At 42.8% G+C, this 20,630-nt stretch overlaps 1 protein-coding gene across 1 annotated transcript in view; it reads left to right on the forward strand.

Moving 5' to 3' along the window:
- Nucleotides 1-9,856: 9,856 nt before the first annotated feature.
- LOC104966471 (glutamate receptor ionotropic, kainate 2-like) overlaps nucleotides 9,857-20,630 on the forward strand; it is a 61,842-nt gene continuing 51,068 nt past the window's right edge. Inside the window, exons 1-2 of the mRNA XM_010795658.1 lie at nucleotides 9,857-9,951; nucleotides 10,033-10,117. Of these exons, the coding sequence (XP_010793960.1) occupies nucleotides 9,857-9,951; nucleotides 10,033-10,117 (180 nt within the window). The remainder of the gene's footprint in view (nucleotides 9,952-10,032; nucleotides 10,118-20,630) is intronic.

The following is a 20,630-nucleotide window of genomic DNA, read 5'->3' on the forward strand; positions in this document are numbered from 1 at the left end:
GCGGAGGTAGCATCAGGAAACAATTGAAAGATGTATTGTATTACTGTAGTAATCCATTGTTTGAGTGAGAAGATAACCGAACCAGCGAGTTTGTTGTAACATGCTCTACCCGAATACCGCCCTGTAGAGATCTCCAACATGGTTAGCACTTAGTCCTCCTGCCTGTTGATTGAGTTAGTCTCGGTCTAGACACGACACCAAAGTCTTTGGTCCCCCACTTTTTCCACCGCGTCGAGTCCGTCATACTTTTTTTTTCTCGAAAAACTTGTAATTTCGTACCTCTGTACAGTGAAAATCATCGAATTATCTCGACATGTTAGGGTAACCTGAGCTTTATATTCCGGTTTTGTTTACAAGTTCAAATTCATTAATGTTGCTCTTCACCCCAATTAAACACGGTTCCCCCGTTCAAAAAGGGTGGGGCAATAGATGCTTTGTGGTTATCTTCTTCAACCAGTACACTTTTGTATAAAACTTCTCCGTACGGTAAAGTTAGTAGGACGTTCTTCCCTCTGTGTTACCGGAACTCTCATTCCGTTGTAAATTCAAGTTTCTTGTGTAAAAAAACCGGAGGTTTCATTTTTAAGATACTAGGTTCCAAAAAACTAACGACAACAAACTTGTTAAATCTGTCTGAAACTTTTGTCAAGTGGTGTACAAAATCACGAAATCATTCAGATGTGGTACTCAGATATGTCAAATCCGTACTACGTCGAGTTTTCGTCGACCCCTACGTTAAAAAAAGTTTTACCACCGAACCCCACTAAACACGGTTTCCGGGGACCCAATTCAACACGGTCACCATGGTTGAAATGGGGTTGGAAATACTAATAAATGGATATATATGAAATAACATAACTATCAATAACATAAGAATGTAAACTAGTGATTTTTGATACACCTGTAAGAATTAAAATCTGTTTTAAGGTAGTACGGTGCGTTTAGTTTTCCTTCTGTCTGTCCCAAGTTTGAGGAGAACTCCTCACCTTTCTTCGTACCTCTCCACCGTTGTCCCCTTCTGGTATGCAGTCCAACCTGTTCCTCTACTTACTAGAACGTCTACTGGGTATTTTTTCTTATATACCTCTGATTCTTTTTTTTATCCTCTTGCATTGTTTTCGGTCGTACTCTTGTCGTAGGGTGCTTAAGAATACTTTGTACCCTCTCGCTCGACCCGGTCTGTGATCGTCGTCAACAAGTACGACCACAGACTTACGGCACTGACCGAAACTCAAACGTGGTTTTCTTTATGTTAACTGTTACGACGGTCGACCGGTCTCTACCTTCGTCCAAATGTAATGATAACCCCACCTAACCTCGCTATCGAAGTGAGCCTACATGCGTTTACACGACCCTTATTAAAATGTAAGATCCTGGCAAATAGTCGAAAATTTCGTGCGTGTAAACGTACGGCGCAAGGACCGGGGTAGCCTTCTCGATGACGAAATTATTCGTGTTGACCTCCTCAAAAGAAACCATGGAGAGATTTCAACTACCTCGTCCATTGAAATTATTAGTAGACCGAAACTGTACGACTATACTAGTGTACTTGTGAGCTCGGGGAGAGAGTAGGAAAGTGTGTGTGTCGTGTGGTGTGTGTTTGTGTGTGTGTGTTGTGTGTGTTTGTGTGTGTTGTGTGTGGTGTGTTGGTGTGGTGGTGTGTGTGTGTGTGTGTGTGTGTGTGTGTGTGTGTGTGTGTGTGTGTGTGTGTGTGTGTGTGTGTGTTGTGTGTGTGTGTGTGTGTGGGTGCCATTCGAGACCGTCGGACCCGCTTACCGTGTCGTTAGACATCTCCCAGAAGACAGGAGCCGTCGTCTCAAACTGTAAATGTGTGTGTGTTGGTGTAGGTTCATACAATTTTGACGAAATTTGCAGAGACTAAGTAGTCGTGATGGAAAATAAAGTAAAGTTCCATGTCGAAGGGAGGGTGTGTCTACTACATGTTGTACCTTTACTTTTGACCACACTGTGTCAACGTCTTGTGGGTTCCGTCCAACAGTTGTCTTCTTTTCCCTTCTTTGTTCACCCAACGTCCATTGTAGACGACTTCTTCTTCGAAGCAGTGAACACCGGACACGTCATTTGCGGTGACCTTTATGTCAGGTGGGGTGGTACAGTAAAAGGGCGCATAGCGAGTTCTGTCGGAGGAGTTACCTAGTGGTAGTCAAGGTAACCAGTAACATGTTTCAGACCTACCTACTTACTTTCTTGCGGAAGGAGTAGAAGGACTTTCCGTGAAGTTGAAGTAGGCGGTGTGGTTGACGAGGTGGCTAGTGGGTCAGGACGAGTAAGACCTGTTGGTACTCAAGGAGGTGTAGAGTGAGTTCAGGGTCACTGTTAACGAACTTCTCTTACCCCAGTAATACGAAGTGGGACGTGGAGTGTGGCGAACGTTGGTAAACTGTTTTTGACATATACCTGGTGAGGTTTTGGATGATATTGTCGCTACCTGCGCTAGCCTACCCACCACGGCTAGTGGTAGGACCCCGCTGGCATTTAGCTAGATACCGCCAGAGCGCTTGAAACACTTCGTTCACAAAGGAAAGACGTTACAGTGGTTGTTTGTATTGGAGTCCAAAAGTTCTCGTTGTCCGTATATGGGAAAGTTGTCCTGTAGAAAGGCCTTCTTTCTGATACGTGGTCGTTACCCACTCGTCTGTCCGTTTAGGTCTTCTACTTGAGGCACGGTGACGACTGGACGGGACCTCTTATCTTCGGGAAGGTGGGTCACGGTCGGACGAGTGGACGGACCTGGTAGGAGTACTCGTTTGTGTACAGTGTTCCATAGATTTTTTTTCTCAGACCATCCGGTTATCACCGCCACCGCGTATCACGGTACCGAGTCCGAATGGGGAAGGTGGACTGGTGCATTTAGAACAACAAAGGGAACAAAAGGTTCACTGTTATTTCAAGAAAGGGAAAGGAAAAGCGAACTTCGTCTAGGTCTGGGGTCCTCTCGGTGGAACGGTGAGACTGTTAGGGCTCGTGAAATAGTTCACTGTTTAGACCAAGAGACGAGTGCAAAACCAATACACAGAGGTCTTTAGTAAGAAAGGGAACGGTTTTCGGTGTCTTTCTTTTTTTTTTTAAACATTTCTTTCTTTCACTTTTGTTCTTAACACTGACTGTCGGGACTCTTCTACACTCAAACCTCTTCCGAAGTGTTTTCTTTTTCTTCTATTTTCCGACTTGTCTTTTTCTTTTACTTTCTCTCTTCTTTTCCCGGAGACTTTTTCGACGTTAGTTTGGTTTTGGTTCTTCTTTGTCACACCATTGTAATCGAGTCTTCTTTCGAGGTGGTTGGTTACTATCCGTCTTCTACCGGACCTCTTTCTGTGTGTCGTCTCTTTTCCTTTGCCCGACTTTTTCTTCTTTTCCTCACCTTTATTCTTCCCCCAGGAGACTTTCCCGTTTTTGGTTGGTCCGGGTTTTTCTTTCACGAGAGGTCATCGAGCTTCTCTTCACTGAATCGCTACGGTGAGTAATACTCTCAAGTCTACAAGGTCTCACTTACACTACTACCCACTGTTCCTAGACAGACGACCCTGAAACAGTAAACACTTGCAAACTCCATTTTTTTAGGTTTTAGGATATTGATACAAACCTAACCACCCTCTTACAACGTCCACTGCTCTAGTCACGTTTCAAAGACTTCGTCAAACATTTCTCCCAGACAACTCCTTTCGGGTTAGAGTGTAAATCTCTCTTTACTACTTCCTCAGTATGGGATCTCCACTACAACGAAAAGGTTCTTTGATGGGTTGTGGTGGGTGGTGGTTTTGACCACCATGTCGGTACTTCCCTCATTTCAAGTGTAAGGGCGACGTCGTAACTGTTCACCCTACAAGTCATCACGGCTTAGACACTTCTCTAAGTCTACCGTCTACAAAAACGTCTTAATCCACGAGTAAAATTAAAACAAGACTCATTCAGGGGGGGTGGTGAGGGAGTGAAACTCCCTCTGGAGGGACCTTTGCGATTGGATCCTTTGCTGACAATGTACATGTACACAAACCTATATAACAGACTAGAGGAACTGGAAAACCCCAAAAGCATAATAGGGATGTAATGTCAAAAGTGACAGATGTGATAATTAAGTGGGGCTGCTCAATTAATCGTATTTTAATCGCAATTACGATTATGGCTTGCAACGATTACGAATAGCATACAACGTAATCGAAATAAAACTATTATTTTTTTATTATTTTTTGTATTGCTTTCTCAGTTGAATTATACTTAAAGTTTAGGGTCATCAACTGTTAAAAACATACTGTTCACATATTTTTTATCCAATAAATTGATGTTCTCAAAGTAAATGGATAATCGTTTTTAATAATCGTGATATCAATTATTGACCCAAATAATCGAGGTTATGATTTTTGCCATAATCGAGCAGTCCTATAATTAAGTCATTTGGAACTGTTGCTTCAGTTTGTGTGCATCTTTTTTTCAGATTTAGTTTTTACCTAAGAACAGCTGCCTATTCGAGATGTGAAGTTTTCCCCTGCAAATTTAATCAGATAACTCTGAACCTGCTTCTTTGAACAGCGCCTGGTAGGGAGAGATTTGAATGACATGAAATATGCTAAACAAGATAAACACTTTTTTCTTAATGTCACGACATAGGATTTCTGCTTCTGCACATCATCAAGTAATGGATATTTTGTAATCTGCAAAATGAAATGTGTTAAAACTCAAGTTGACTATTTAAGTTGGCATTCATTGGACATACTGCTCATGAATCAAATGTCCCTGTCATATCAACTAGTTGTACTTTTCAAAAACAGATATTCAGACTCTAACATCTCAACTACTAAATTGCAGAAGTGTGTCAACACAAGCAATAAACATAGCCTAACAGAAAAAGGTTCTGATATTGGGTGTCAGAGATACTGAAAACTAGTGCTATACTGTATTTATAGTTCCCGGCTTGTACAGTGAACCGCAAGAAGTGAGGCATACCTGTCATGTTTTGTTTATGGGTGATTATGAATTTATGGATCCATATGAGTTTGGATGTTATCGTACCAACAAGCAAACCAAGTAAAATGCTGTCACTCACAGGTATTTTTCAGTAGAACAGGGTGAACAGCAGCCAGCAGGGTAAACAAGGTGTTTGCGAGCGATGTGAAAGAAATATCAAAGGGCAGCGATGGCAGAAACATTGCTATTTAAACATGTGTGACAAGATGTGCTTTGATCACGCTTTTGAAATTGCTTGTGAATGTGTTTATTGAGCTGCAGCAATTGAATTGGAGTATTAACATTGTGGATCATTATACTAGGAAAATAAGGGCTAGAATTAGGTCTAGGTTAGGGTTTAGGGTTAACATAACTAAAACGTTCCTTTTCAAGTCATGCAATTTCAAAAGGCTAGTCCTCCAACATGGCTATTCATCTCCTAATTATTTAAAAAAATATATTAGCCAAGTCCTTGAGACCCATTTGAGGAGAGCATGTTTTTCACTACTGATTTATACTCGGGTATATCCTAGGAAAATAAGGGCTAGAGTTAAGGTTAGGGTTTAGGGTTAATATAACAAAAACCCTTATTTTCAAGTTGTTGAAAGAATATTCCTCACTTCCTTTTAAGCCTCGAACGAGCTTATCCACTTGGTAATTTGTTTAAAAAAATCTATTAGCCCAGTCCTCGAGACCCCCTTGAGGTCGCCATGTTTTTTACTACCGACTTCTTCCACGTCTGTTCCAATTAAGGGCTACACATTAACCTGACACCTTAATCAGATCAGGTGTGTACGAGCTCGGCTCAAGAGCACACTGGAGGACTTGAAACAAATCCTTGCATGTGTGGTTAAAGGTCAGTAAACAGCATACAGCTTAAATCAGCCCCATGAATCATTCATCGTTTACTGGTGCGGGGATTTATGCCAAGGAGCAGGAGGCCATTCTGCCATTGTCTCCTGAAACTTTTCGTATGGTGCTCGCTTTTAATAATTTGTTGACATGCCCCTGCTGTTGTAGAGAAAATAAAAGTGACCTCACTCTGTGGTGCAGGTCAAGCAGCATCTAATGAAGCCCCCAAAGTCTTTCAGCATTGATCTTTTTTTTACCCGTTTCCTGGCTAGAATGCAGAGTTGTTAAGCGTTGCCATGGGGGATGGCCCCGGGTACGAGGCGGCATCTCCCAGAGCCAGTTATACCTCGGATTCTGCAAACACAATTACTTCTCTCTCTTAGTACATCGTTATTTGTGTCTCCTTCTAACACAGATCTTGAGTTGTCGTAGTGATTTCTAAGAATTAGTCTTTTCCAAGATTTTCCTGGATCTAGGAGGTAGATGTTTTTCGGGAATGAAGAAGAACTGCCGTTTTACATATATAACTTTGGGCTTGCGTCCAGAAGTGCTGTGACATTCTCAAATAGTTCATCAGTCAACGGAGTCACGCTACTCTCTCTAGTCTTCATATTCTGATCAGACCTGACGTGGATGGCATTTAAGTCTAAATACCACATGGCATATGTCACTTCTAGAGATACGGTTGTAATAAAGATTCATTACGAAGGTGTGAGGCGGCATTAAGATGCATGGCGCTGCACTGCATGTCGTGGCAGATTAAAGATATGAAGATTAAGGGAGAGACCGCATTATACTGTTGTTATTCTTAATAACCTGCTTAGTTTGGCTCATAGCCCTATGCTCATCAATAATGCATATGACCTGCAGCTGGCCAGCGCACTGCTCTGACAGTGTGAGAGGGCTTAAAAGTGTGTGTGTGTGTGTGTGTGTGTGTGTGTGTGTGAAGTGTGTGTGTGTGTGTGTGTGTGTGTGTGTGTGTGTGTGTGTGTGTGTGTGTGTGTGTGTGTGTGTGTGTGTGTGTGTGTGTGTGTGTGTGTGTGTGTGTGTGTGTGTGTGTGTGTGTGTGTGTGTGTGTGTGTGTGTGTGTGTGTGTGTGTGTGTGTGTGTGTGTGTGTGTGTGTGTGTGTGTGTGTGTGTGTGTGTCTGTGTGTGTCTGTGTTTGTGAGTGTGTGTGTGTGTGTGTGTGTGTGTGTGTGTGTGTGTGTGTGTGTGTGTGGAAACTCTCCAAGTACATTTGAATATGTGTGCCCCATGTACGCTTGTCCTCAATGACTTGTGCAACATTTATATGTGATGTATTTGAACCTGTTTGACTGATTTATGTTACCCGATCCATGTATCTTTGAGCGGAATATTCCGCCCTCACACACTCAGACTGTGATATATCATCAGCCTGACATCAGCGCTTTTTGAGGAGTTATGATTTAGTTTTTACGGAGCACCTACTTTCTCTCTTTCCTGTCTACATCTACTTCACATTATTTCACACAGCATTTCCCATAATACATTTTTAAAGAATGAGAGAATTAGGGTAAACTCGTCGGCTGAGACTTTTATTGGAGGAAGAATTGGGGTCCGCCCTTCTTTTTCTGTTGGCCTATTGTTTACCAGCAATTGAATTAAACAATAATGGGGCTCTAATAATAAAACATTTTTATACGATGATATTTGGGTTTAGTATATAACTAGCACAAACAATGGAGATTTTTTTCTTAAGTTTCATTAACTTATTTAGAAATGTGCATTCGCCAATCACATTCACTGATGGTTTCGACCTACCATCAAAAATACTGTGTGAAACTTCATAATTACGCTGCTTATTTAAATGTGCTCTGGGCAGCTATATAGCTCAGTTTGTAGATTTGGGGGCCTACATTATGTACTGGAGTTTAATCCGCATGCAGAGCTGGGTTCAAAGCCTGCCTAGGACCATTTGCTGCGAGTGATCACAAGAAATCTTATAGATTAATAAATAAATGTCATCTTACAATGTATGAAGACTTATTTGATTATATTTATGTGCACACCTCTTCATTAAGTATCTTATAATAAACTGCAATGACCTGGTCAAGGTCTCCTCCACAACCATAAACCCCTGCGTTCCATCTTCCTCTCCCTGCAGTATTCATGTATTAGTTCTGTGTTGACTGTATGGTTGCTTTGACATACAGTATGATGATGTTCAAATGTGCTGTTCATTTCAAAATGAGTTGAATATGTTGCTAATAACTATTAAGCAAACCGTTCCTGACAATTTCAATAAATGCAAAACCAATTGTCAGGGTTGAGTGAGGCAAGTAGGACCCAAATGCAGATAAACAGAAAATACCTTTATTTTAAGGCTACCGATACAGAGCTGAACCCTCTTCCCCGTGAACACAGTCCAACTACAACAAGGAACTACACTGACAGCTAGGGATGCTCCGATCGATCGGTCACCGATCGAGATCGGCCGATACTCACGCTCTGCCGATTGATCGGTGCTCTCTAAAAATGCCGATCGCGAGAGCCGATCGCATGACGTAAAATACATGACAGTTTTCTCTGTGTGCGGCAAAACAAGCTCGCCAAAAAAATTGTCGATCGGAGCATCCCTACTGACAGGGGCACAGCGGAGGACCCAGAAGGGGTCTTGGGCGGACGGGGGGCAAGGCAGAGTCCATGGTGGGGCGAAGGCCCCGGCTCAAAGAGACAGAGGGCTAGGGAGCTCGAGGGCGAAGACCGCGGCTCTCAGGGGGCCGGGCTCGAGGGCGAAGACCAGACAGCTCCGGAGGCCAGGCAGGACCCGGTGTCGGCCGAACAGGAACCGGAGCCGGTGGGACAGGCTTCGGCAGGATCCCCCACGGAAGAGGACCAGGAGTTGGCAGGACCCCCGGCAGAAGAGTTGTCTGCGGGACCCCTAGAGGAACAGGACATAGGATTGGCAGGACCCCCGGCAGGAGAGTAGTCGGCGGGACCTCCAACGGGACTGGACATGGAGCTGGCAGGACCCCCAGCGGAACCTTGAACCCTGGACGCTCCCATCGATCGATCAGAGCAGGTAGCCAAAGAAAAGGTAAAAACCAACAATTCCTGCTCAAAAGGATCGGCTGGGCACATATTTGGTTGGTTCGTACTGTTACGGTGGGGTGAAGCAAGCAGGACCCAAATGCAGATTACTAGTGATGGCAGTTTGACACTGAAGCTTCGAACGGAGCTTCAACCCTGGACTTCCTATTCCATAGAAGCAGTGCTTCGAAGCTTGCTTCAAATCACGTGACATGTGACGTCCGAANGACACAAATGATTTCCTGTACATTTATATCTGAATCATGATTCTTGGAAAGCTATATACATATTTCAATATTTATTCAATTTACATACAGCTCTAATATATGGATTCCTGATATGCGGCATTGCGGCATGCATACAGCAACTCTAAATGTCACATTGCCATATTGTAGAGAAAAGGTGTTGAAACGAACATATGAATGACGAATAAACAGCAAGTAAAAAATACAGTAACCCTGGAAAACACTCGATAGTATTTACTTCTTTAGTAACATGATTTCACACAAACATGATAGAGAAAATAGGGATAATAAGGGCTCATTAAATCAGGTTATACCCTTTTTAGAAAGTCGGCTGTGATGCTCATTAATATGGAGTAACCCGCCACCTGTGGAGCATGGACAACTCGCAATCCCATAAAGATTGCATTGGGCGACAGCACAGGGAGCCAGGGGATTGAACGTGATGACAGAGGGGAGAGTGTGGGACAGACAGAGCGGGAGGATGGGAGACACTGCGCATGAGTAAACTGAATGAACAAACAAGAAGACTGATGTCTTCAGTTACCGTGCTTTATAGATATTCAAAGCGTGGCCCTGCATTCATCACACCACTCCTGCCGTGGTGGTGTCACTGCAACACATTGGGTAGGCTAATGGTGGAGGTTCAGGGTGGGGGGTGGGTCTGCGTTAGCATAAGGGTTTGTGAGGTGACAACTAGGAATGGAGCGTTCATGTGTTTGGAGATGACAAACAATGAATTGTGAAGAATGGGGGATGTCTACTGTAAGGAGAATGAGGAGCTGTTCAGCTACCCTCCCTCTGCCACACTCACACATCCTTTCTCGCAGCAGAATATTGTCAAGTCTGCCAACTCCCTGATACAGGAGGGATGCTATTCATTAACACTGTGGACTGCTGAAACTCAGCCTGTCTTTTTCTCTAGAGGACTCAGGCAGAAGCCGAGGGGCAAGGCGTCAGAGGTGGGAATGAGACTGGCACCTCCCGGAGAAGGTGGAAAGCACACCGGGGTGGGATGACACCGGGGCAGCAGCGTTGGGAGACTTTCTATAAATCACAGTGTCTGCATCAGAGCTAACGCCATAGCCGGTTCAATGACACTCTCGTTTACGGTATGCCGATGAGTCATGCCGTTCAAATGGGCTGTCACTCGCACTGAAGCTCAGGGACCGGGAGACGGCGAACAAACACTAGTGATTAGCATTAAAGATGTAGCTGTTTCCGAAATGTCTAGACTTGCAGTGGAGCGTCAACAGTCACGCTGGGCTGGAAGACTTTACCGTTGTGAGTGAAAAGATAGTTGAACCTGGTTTTATTCTGTTTTTCTTTTTGAGCAGGGACAAAACATAAAATAAATGAAGCAGGAGATATCGATCTATTTGAGATGTGTTACTAGAGTATGAATAAAAGAAATGTTGTAAGATCCCCTGGTTTTACAGCAGCCAGCTTGCCATACAATTCTCAGTAAACAGTCACTTGATTTTATGAGGAGTTTTATCCATGCCTCTGAGGTATAACTGCGGTGCCATATATTGCTGTCTCATAATATGTTAATATGCATTCCAGCTTTGGTTTCCCAGCTAGTATGTTTGCTTAATTGATCGAATCAACGAGGCACGTTTCCACCAGAAGAGCTCTGGAGGGACCCTCCTACGGTTGAGATTTGATCAACTGAACTTTTGTTCATCTATTGACTCTAACGGAAGCAATGCAGCTCACATGGGAAATCTCTGCTGCAGCGAGACACGTTCTGCAAACATGAGATCGTCATATTCTGTCACTCAACGCTGAACCAATATCCCCGTATGCCATGCTCATATCAAACAGCAGAGTGATTCAAAGACAAGAAATGCTTAAAGTCTATCGTACCTACAGCAAAACATTTTTGCGCTATAGCTTTTGCACATTCCTCACGTTGAAGCCCCCCTAAGACCCAACGAATCGTAACAACAGCATATGCAGAATACATCAATTTTTGTAGTAGCAGCTGCTGCTTTGTGATTTCAGATGTGAATGTTTGGATATCCATGTGGCTCAGTTTGAATAAGATTGTTCCCTTTAATTTCTTCTGCCTTGACAAACTGATACTTTACATACAGCCTGCTGATGTGTCCCTGGACCTTCTGGCAACAATGTGTGAATGCTGAAATGTGCCTCATCATCATCATTATATCACAGTGAAGACATCTGTGACTCCCCCTCAAACTGTCAGGCCACTAGTGGAAGCAAGAAGTCACGGAATGAGAATTTAATTTCAATCTTAGCTTTGTAGTTTGCTAACGACAGCTAACAGGCAAAGCAGCCAACAGAAGCTGACTGGCAGACTTATACAAGGTGGCTATAGGCCTACATAACGTTTATAATCGGAGCTCATTATAACGGGTCAAACACTAAACAACAAGCTTTTATCAACAAATGTTTGTGTCCTTAACTATAATATATGGTTTGCTACTTTATTACTTTTATAGCAACTTTCAAGTTATGTTTCAAGAATCCTCCCATTTTATTCCATACAGTATGAAAATCAGTAAGAAGACAATTCCTGCCTAATTTACTCCTATAATTAGGTCATCATTATTAGGTCATCATCGGCCCCCCACCCCGTACCAAAGCCATCCAGAATTTCAACTTCACTCTTGACAGGAACACTCTATCTCCCCCCCTCACATCCGCAACCTCGGAGTCATCTTCGACAGTCAGCTCAAATTCAATCACCACATCAATCACATCACCAGGACCGCCTTTTTCCACCTTGCCCGTCTCCGCCCATCACTCTTCTCCTTTGCTGCTGAAACCCTGATTCATGCATTAATCACATCACGACTCGACTACTGCAATAGCATCCTCTACACCGGCATACCATCCAACCTCCTCAATAAACTCCAACATATCCAGAACTCTGCTGCCCGCCTCCTCACCCACACCCGCTCCCGACACCACATCACTCCCGTCCTCCAGAACCTCCACTGGCTCCCCGTCCGTCAAAGAATCAACTTCAAAGTCCTCCTCTTTACTTACAAAGCCCTCAACAATCAGGCCCCCCCCACCTCACAGACCTGCTACACCACCACACCCCTTCCCCCTACCTCACAGACCTGCTGCACCACCACACCCCTACCTCACAGACCTGCTGCACCACCACACTCCTTCCCCCTACCTCACAGACCTGCTGCACCACCACACCCCTTCCCCCTACCTCACAGACCTGCTGCACCACCACACCCCTTCCCGCTGCCTCCGCTCATCAGAAGCCAACATCCTATCCATCCCCACCCGCACCAATCACCGGACCTGGGGGGACAGAGCCTTCTCCGTCGCTGCCCCCTCCCTCTGGAACTCACTCCCCCAACCCATCAGAGACTGCACNTGTGATTGTTTTTGTATTATTTGACTTTAACTTTAACTATATATTTATTTGTTGTTCCTTTCTTCTCTTTTCTTTTCTCTTCACTATTATCTGTGAAGCGTCTTTGAGCACCTGTAAAATCGCTAACAAATTAAATCTATCATTATTATTATTTTATTATATAAGTACAGTCCATTTACCATTTAACAAAAAAACATTACCCACTTTTACTTTTCGAAATTGGAACAGCATAAAGAAAAATTAAAGCTTATAAAAAGAAACACGTAGGATAATTTAAGATAAAATATAACTTCATGATTCATTTTGATTTAAATTTCTTGCTGCTATTCAATAAAACCATATTGACCCTCGGAGCAGCACAACAAGCTGAAAACCAGATGAACATGCTATCATAGCACATCAATCCAAACATCGAGAATATATAGAGCAACATCAGCATTCACTGGATGTTTTGTTTTCCAGTTACTGGCTGCAAAATATTAAAGTAGTATTGGCTAGTTAGCAAAATGCTCATAGTTTCTTTGCAAAGATTATACAAACTGTCCATTTCACAATCTACTGGGAGCGAGGCCAAAATGCAGGTCTTAATATTTTACTCTTTTGCCCTTTTGTTTATATGTATTGAAAAAGACAAATTAGCGCAAAAAAAACCAGAACAATAAATATTATTTTGAAGAAAAAAAAGACAGCAAGGATATCTTCTCTAGATAGGTAAGTACTGATCAAGGAAACATGGCTGATCAGAGCAATAAGAATGCACTAAAATAGAAAAACATAAAAAAGGAACTGCAACATGCTAAAATGCTCAATAGAGATACAGGGAACTGAAGAGTCGGATAAACACTCTCTGTTAGTCACCACAAACAACGCTCTTCCCTTCAAATGTATCTGACCCAATATTAATATCAAAATATGGATGAGTGCAGCGTTAAAGTGTTTTGGTTGAATCAGTTAGCAAAACCTTCATAGATCAAAAGAATGGTAAAATTAATATCCAACATGGAAAATAAAACAAGTCTGAATCAATACTAGACTGAAACTGGCCCTCACCCGTTCCAAGGCCAGGCCGACCTCATATCATTTAACAGCACTCATTCAATACAGCACAATTACAGCAGCTGAAGCAACAAGCACCCACCAATATCTCATATAACTCAGACCACCGGCTCAGTTTTTATGGTTGCATTTTGCATTACCCGGACATGAGGCCGTGCATTTCAAGAAACCCAGATTCTCAGGGGACTGTGGGCGGTGTTTTTCTTTACCATAAAAGAATGACCAGGTGCTTTGATGAAATTGCAGAGGCCATGCACAGCTGGCTGTAACGGATGAGGGTGGGGGTGAGATGGCAGGGCTGAAGGAGGTAGACTCAGAGCTGAGAGCCCACCTCAGAGAGCTCCATCTGTTCCCTCCGTCAAGTCCTGATGGGCAGGGGTTCCCGTGCCAAGACCCTGCTGGATGCCCCTCCTACTGGCAACACACACACACACACACACACACACACACACACACACACACACACACACACACACACACACACACACACACACACACACACACACACACACACACATATAATAATACAAAATAAATTTTAAAAAAGTAACGCCATACACACTACCGCCAGGACAGGAGCTCAAACAAACAAACATAAACATGTACACACACAATCACTCTACGACTGTAATTGAAAATTGCACTCAGGATGTGGCTTGTCAGAAAATGTAAGAACTCATTTTTCCACCGCTCCATCATCCTCTTGTCCTTGACCTCTTGACCTCAGGGCCAGAGGACTCGCACTGACTCAGCAGGGGAGCAAAGGTTCAGCCTCTCATTCGACCGGGGAATAACCGTCTGCTTTTGATGCAGCTTTACCACGGAAGCCACATTTTAATTCACCCACACAAACAACGGTTGGGACTTTTCAAAGATGACACTCTGTCATCTCTCATGGAGGAAAAAACGCTTCAGTCTCATCTGCAGCGGCTAAGAGGATTTGTCTCAGCGAGGTGCCTCTGCTGTAAGTTTTAAATCACTGTTGACACCAGAGTTTCTCCCTGGATTAGATCTCCAGTTTCATTACGATAGCATCTCCTGCTGAATTGATAGAAGGTGGCTTTATCATTTGACACTAAAATGTTTCCCTTCCCCGTGCCAGACTGAAATTAATTCCAAGTTAAAAGAGACTTGTGTTGCCTGGATGTAGGACAGCCATATATTGCCTTTTGGAGTAAAGCGATAAAAGGCTTCCTTTGAACTTGCACGTCAATTAGTACTTCTCCGTAGATTTGATCTATTGTTTTTTAGAAGTGCACGCTGTGTGGGTGGACACCATTGTGTTCAGAGCTGCATGTGTGACATACAAAGATACAAGCGTGGAATTGACTGCTTGGTACAATTAGTTTTAGAGCTACAGTATGAGGACAGTGTGTGAATGTAGCCGAGTGGAAAGCCTACCACAGTGTGGATATATTTTGGTGTGATAGTGTACATTTTCAGAACATTTGCAAAAGTTTGAGAAAATCTGCCAATGCTGGTGGCATGCATCACTGTGTCTTTTCTGATTCTACTTTTAAAGAGACATTGTTGCTGTACTGCATGTGTGTGTTACACAGCACATCAAGTCGTACAAATTAGGTTTTAAAATCTAGAACTGACGCAATATTTAAGTTGATGCTCTATTGATCAAGAAAAACATCTAGCAACTGTTCAAGTTATTTTGTAAAACATTTCTCCATGTGTTTAATTGTAAAGATGTGCTGCTTTTCTTCTGACAAATAGTTCAGTTTTGGACAGAGGACATCGGATGGCACCACTTTGGGCTTTAGATTAACATTTTTCAGACATTGTAAAGGCCAGGCAATACATTTGTCATTGAAGAAAATAATTAGCACATTATTTGATAAGGGAAGATATTGCTGCAGGTCTAAAAAATACCTCATACATAATGTAAGATTATTAGAATGGCAGAGTCCTGCTGTATGCTAAGACTGTTGGGTAACAATACTTTGTTTCTATTTTTGATACTTTAAAAAGGCCCTGGCCAACACATTGTACGTTGTGGCTAAGGGGCAGGACATGTCTAATACCTCATTCACACCAACGCAACTCCGGTTCAAGCTCCGTGCTAGAGCTTTTCAGGTTCAGAACCGGTTCTTCGGTTTAGCTCCGGCTCTTTTCACACTGCCCAGAGTCCGACTGGTGCTGCGTCATTGCGTCATCGTTTGCGTCATGACGTAACCGTTTGGGTGCCTGCTTCATAAAGCCAAACCGCGAGGAAACCCCTCACAGCTCACACCGACAACAATAACAATGGCCGATTGTGCTCCAGCTTCCTCTGTACCTCTTCAGAAGACCAGATTCCCAATAGGTAGCTGGTCTCTTCAGTGGATCACTGCTGCTTGTTAAGTTTCTCCATCGTTGTGTACAAAGCAGGTACAAACTGGGTAAAACGCGGGCTTTTTATTGTTGTTCAGGAGTTGATCTGCCCTTGCCCCCGCCTCGACGTAAGCATGAAGTATCCGGTGCTTTTGCTCTGGCCGGACAATTTTTTGGTGCTTGAAAAGAACAGGATTCCGGAGCTAAGAGGCTGCTCCGCTGCGGTGTGAACAGGAAAACCCGGTGCTTTTCAAGCTCCAGTTCCGAACCGGCCCTGAAACACTGTTGGTGTGAATGAGGTATAAGTGGTTAACCAATAACAACAGAGCCGGACAGCTAACCAATCAGAAGAGACACGGCTTTGGTTTCAAACATGTCAAAGTAGAGGAAAAAAATTAAAATATAAAACCTAAACTGGATCATAGTAGGGCCCCTTTATAATGACAAAGTACTTGGCTGTCAGACAAGATAATTGAGATACAGTAAGACAACTGTGGATGCTCAGCAACTGTTGTTTAAAATCATCTTAATTAACTCTCAGTTACAACACAAGACAATTGCCCCTGAGGGGACATGTGTAAAATAACTTTGTTTTCCCCAAGTTGTGAGTGGGAAACTACATGATGCGTATAAGAAACTTGTTTACACTAAACATGCTCGTATTTGCCTTAGGGGCTCTATAGTTTTCATCTTTAAGTTTAGGCAACTGAAAACACTTACTTAAGGTCAGGGAATGATAGATGGATACTTCAAAAATATAAAGGTGTTTGGTTAATAGCGTGTAACTGTTGCTGCATAGTTTCTTACTTTGTAGGAGTATATGGTTGATGTGAATGTCATGCAGTAAAATATAGCTTGAGATTAAAAAGTGAGAGTAATGGAGAAAGGTACCATAGGCCCTCAGTTGAACCTCTCTGTTAAATGGGCCCATCTTCTGTGTAACAGGATACTGGGTTAAAGGTCTAGTACAACTGTCTGAGGAAATCAGGGGCTGTAAAGAATTAATAAAGGCTGCTCTCCACCCCTTTAACCATTTTAGTAATTCACAGATTCAAATCTCATTTGTGGGCCGTAACACAAGTGCGACAGGGGAGCTGCCTGCCTCAGTTGGGCCAACTCATGCTTGATAGTGCATTATCATTAGCAGGGAGCCGCAGATTAATATTTCATTAGGACTGTGGCTTTGCAGGGGCTTCCAGACATACCGAGTGATGTGTTATTCCCTGCTTCACACCTATTACTCTCTCACAGGCAGGGCTTGGATACAAGAGCTCTTATTATGATGGACAGAGCAGTGGAGCAAGGTGTTGAGGAATAAAAAGAGATATCCCTATTTAACGGTGAGTAAGCATGGCCGGCCAAAGCGGGGTATCATCACTTTTCATGGCATGGCTATAACAAACCATTATTGGGCTGCTGGGGGTGGTGAGGAGGGGAAACCATTCTTAACAGTAACGCTTGTCATGGATAGTAGGGATGGCTAACTCCCTTAAGGATTCAAATGTGAAAAAGGAAAATAAAAACAGCGTGGAGGGTTATGTTAGTTACCCATAAAGTTATAGTAAGTCACTTGGATAGATGGTAAGTGTAGGTACTAGTAAGATGATTTATCCAACTTTTATCAGAGAATGGGAACTAGATGTTGCTCAGTTATTGTAAGTTTAGTGCTGAGTTTTATGGGCAAAAAAGCATGTGATGTTGTTACTAGGGGTCAAAATCTGCAGAGGGCAAGGGTCAAAAGGGCTGGGCTTGAGGTTGCTGTCGCTAATCCTAGGAATACACCCCCCCAATATATAATATTCACTTTTTTATGTCCATTTGCCTCTCTTTCTTTCTCTTTCTGACTCGCCCCTCACTCCCAGCACCGCTCCTGTACTATGGACAAAGACGTTGGCAACCCTCCATTAACTTTCTTCAATGTATCTAATAATAGTTTTTTCAAAACTAACATTTCAAAGTCCACCTGGTATGAATTACGAGAGACACGAAGCATGTTACAAATAAGGGTTACAGTTAATTACCTGGCAATCTATGTAATGCTTTCACCTCGGAAAAAATGTATCTCATATTCATATTTCGAGAGTTTTTGTCATGGTAAAATAAATAAAACATATTGAATGATATCTAGCTGAATAATTGTGATTTTGATTACGCCTCATTCCTTTTTAGGTCTATTTTTTTTACCTCGCTTACCGATACATAGCTTTTCAAATCCTGTTTTGGCATTTCACTTCAACCCCTTCCTTGCTATAATCTCCGCCTGGTATTTCAGAGACAGTTTGACAGACGCGTAAACAGGTTACAAGAAGAAAACAGAATAACTTGAGCTCGTGGATGCTTGTACTTTGTGATAGGCGGCATCAGATATCATCTAAGAAACCCTGTTTGATTAAACCTAAGCAAATCCTTCTCTCTGCGGAGTGCCAGTATTATTTTTGACATTCTCTAGGAACTGGGTGTCTTCAAAGACGGCGTGTTTAAACCTAGAAGTGTTTGAAATATCAAAGCGCTGGCATGGCAACTTTCTAAATGTCACCGTGGGGGATCTTCCTCTCGTTTGATGCTCATTTCACGAGGAGCAGTAATGACAGGTCTGAAGGTGTTTCAGCAACCCTATCAATGCAGAGGCTCTACTCTTATGTCACTCACGTTTGAATACTCACTCTGAGGATATGATCATGAATTGTTATTTCATTCCCTAAACCTGCACATTTTTCATCTTTTGAATGATGTAAATTCATGACCTACAGGGTAATGGCAATTGTCACTTTCCTGGATTTCCAATGCCCCTATCAGAGGTTTCTATTACAGTCTAAAGGCTTTATGCATATAAAGCTGGAGGATTTAATCCACGCCTAAAGGACATACTGCAGTCGAATCTAATTTATTAGGTAGATTTTAATATAAAAAGAGTAAATGAGGAATCTCTTTATTGCTACGAGTATTGCTGCATGCCCCAAGGCTGCTATTGACTGACTAATGATAGATATACAAGCTGATGGGCTGAGAAGCGAGCGTTTTATGTAGAAACGTGAGCTCCACTTAATGGCTGCATTGACCCAACAGGGGCCGTTTCTCAATCGCGAGGATACTGGCTTGGTAGTCGCATACTTCCAAGTCACTTCCTTCAGAAACGAAGCAAGTATACTTCCAAGCCACGGCTTTGGAAACCAAAGAAGAATGGAACAGGCTAACAAGTGTGCCACTCTCTCTAACGGTTTCAACATAAACTGTACCGAAAATAAATACCTCACGATGTCTATCGAATTATGAACTTGCTTTACTTTCACGGAACACATTTTTGGTGATAACAAATGCAACAAAGTAACATATTTACCAACACATGTTCTACGCCACTACATACTTGCTGTAGTACATACATACGTGCTGTTCTGCGTCGGTTCAGCCATTCTCCGCAAGGGTTTTTGAAATTGGTCCGTGCGCAAAGCATTGTGGGGATTTGAAGGACGTGAAGTCTACCCATGTGCAGCCTCGAAATTACCCCCAAACCAAGGACGTGGCCTCGGTGGAATTCCAAATATGATGGAGATTGGAACAGTCCTTCGGCGGCACTCGATGATGTAGTATCCTTGAAATATTGGCTTGGAAGCCAGTTTCCTCGAGATTGAGAAACGGCCAGGGTGTATGCATACAAAAGGCAATCCTCCCCTGAGTAATGTCTCAATTTTATAATTTGGGGCTGAGACAACATGATGGTTACTCTATTTGATGGTTATCCCGCTCACAGAACACTTTTCATTTGTCAGTGTCTGCTCCATTCATTTCTATTCTACGCAGTGCTGATCCAATCCACCTCACAGAATGTCTAATCGGCTTTAATTAAGTTAATCAAACCTCTCTCTCCCCTTTCCTGCCATCCGTTCGGGACGAGGATGGCTGCAGATAAAAATATATTGTTATGCACACAATGTGCCCTCTGACTTCATGACCAGCTAATCAGCCCATCAATGGTGTTAATGAGCATTTGCTGCGGTAATTTATATCAACAGCCCAGTCAGAAAGGAGTAAAATGTCACCTTCAGGGGACCCAACGTTTTCACTTAGGAACCCTTGTGTTCAGTGATTGTAAAACAGTAGGATCACAAACTCAAAAAAGTTAGAGGTTTAACATCTGTGTTTGATTGATAAACAGCCAAACTGACTTTGTTAAGGATTTGAGATAAATTAAAAAACAAGAAAGAAAAAGTTAAACTTAAAGGTGGGGTAGGTAATTTTGGAGAAACCAGCTCGAGTGCAATAGAATTAGAAAATACACAGCCGGAAAAAATCTGCCACTTCCTTACAGAGCCCCTCCTCCAACACACACGAACGTGCACATGACCAATGACGGATGATGCACAGATGGAAGGCTGACAGGCAGGTAGGCCATCCAGTTATTTTAGCCGGGCCGGCTCAGATGATTGGTCGTGCTTTTTACAGCACTACGGCTTCCACAGATGACATTTTTTTATGGATTTTTTGTCAAAGCACTTTAATATTCATTGCTATCAGGATTTTAAGAGCATTCCATGAAATATAACAAAAAGTGTATCTCGAGACGGTTTCTCAAACTTACCTACCCCACCTTTAATTATTTTTGATTCAAAATATCTAAATGATTGCTCAATCAAAGGATATAGAACACAGTGTACAGATGCACAGATTAGATTTGCGACAAGAAGTGGATCAGTTATAAAGTTAAAGCTTTGATTGACAGGTTGGCGTCGTCCCAGGTCACGAGAGACACTAGCTGTCGGCTCTGCTGCGTCACACGGGTG

The sequence above is a fragment of the Notothenia coriiceps genome, unplaced genomic scaffold, assembly GCF_000735185.1.
Source record: "Notothenia coriiceps isolate Sejong01 unplaced genomic scaffold, NC01 NC01_scaffold00037246, whole genome shotgun sequence".
NCBI classification, from domain to species: Eukaryota; Metazoa; Chordata; class Actinopteri; order Perciformes; family Nototheniidae; genus Notothenia; species Notothenia coriiceps.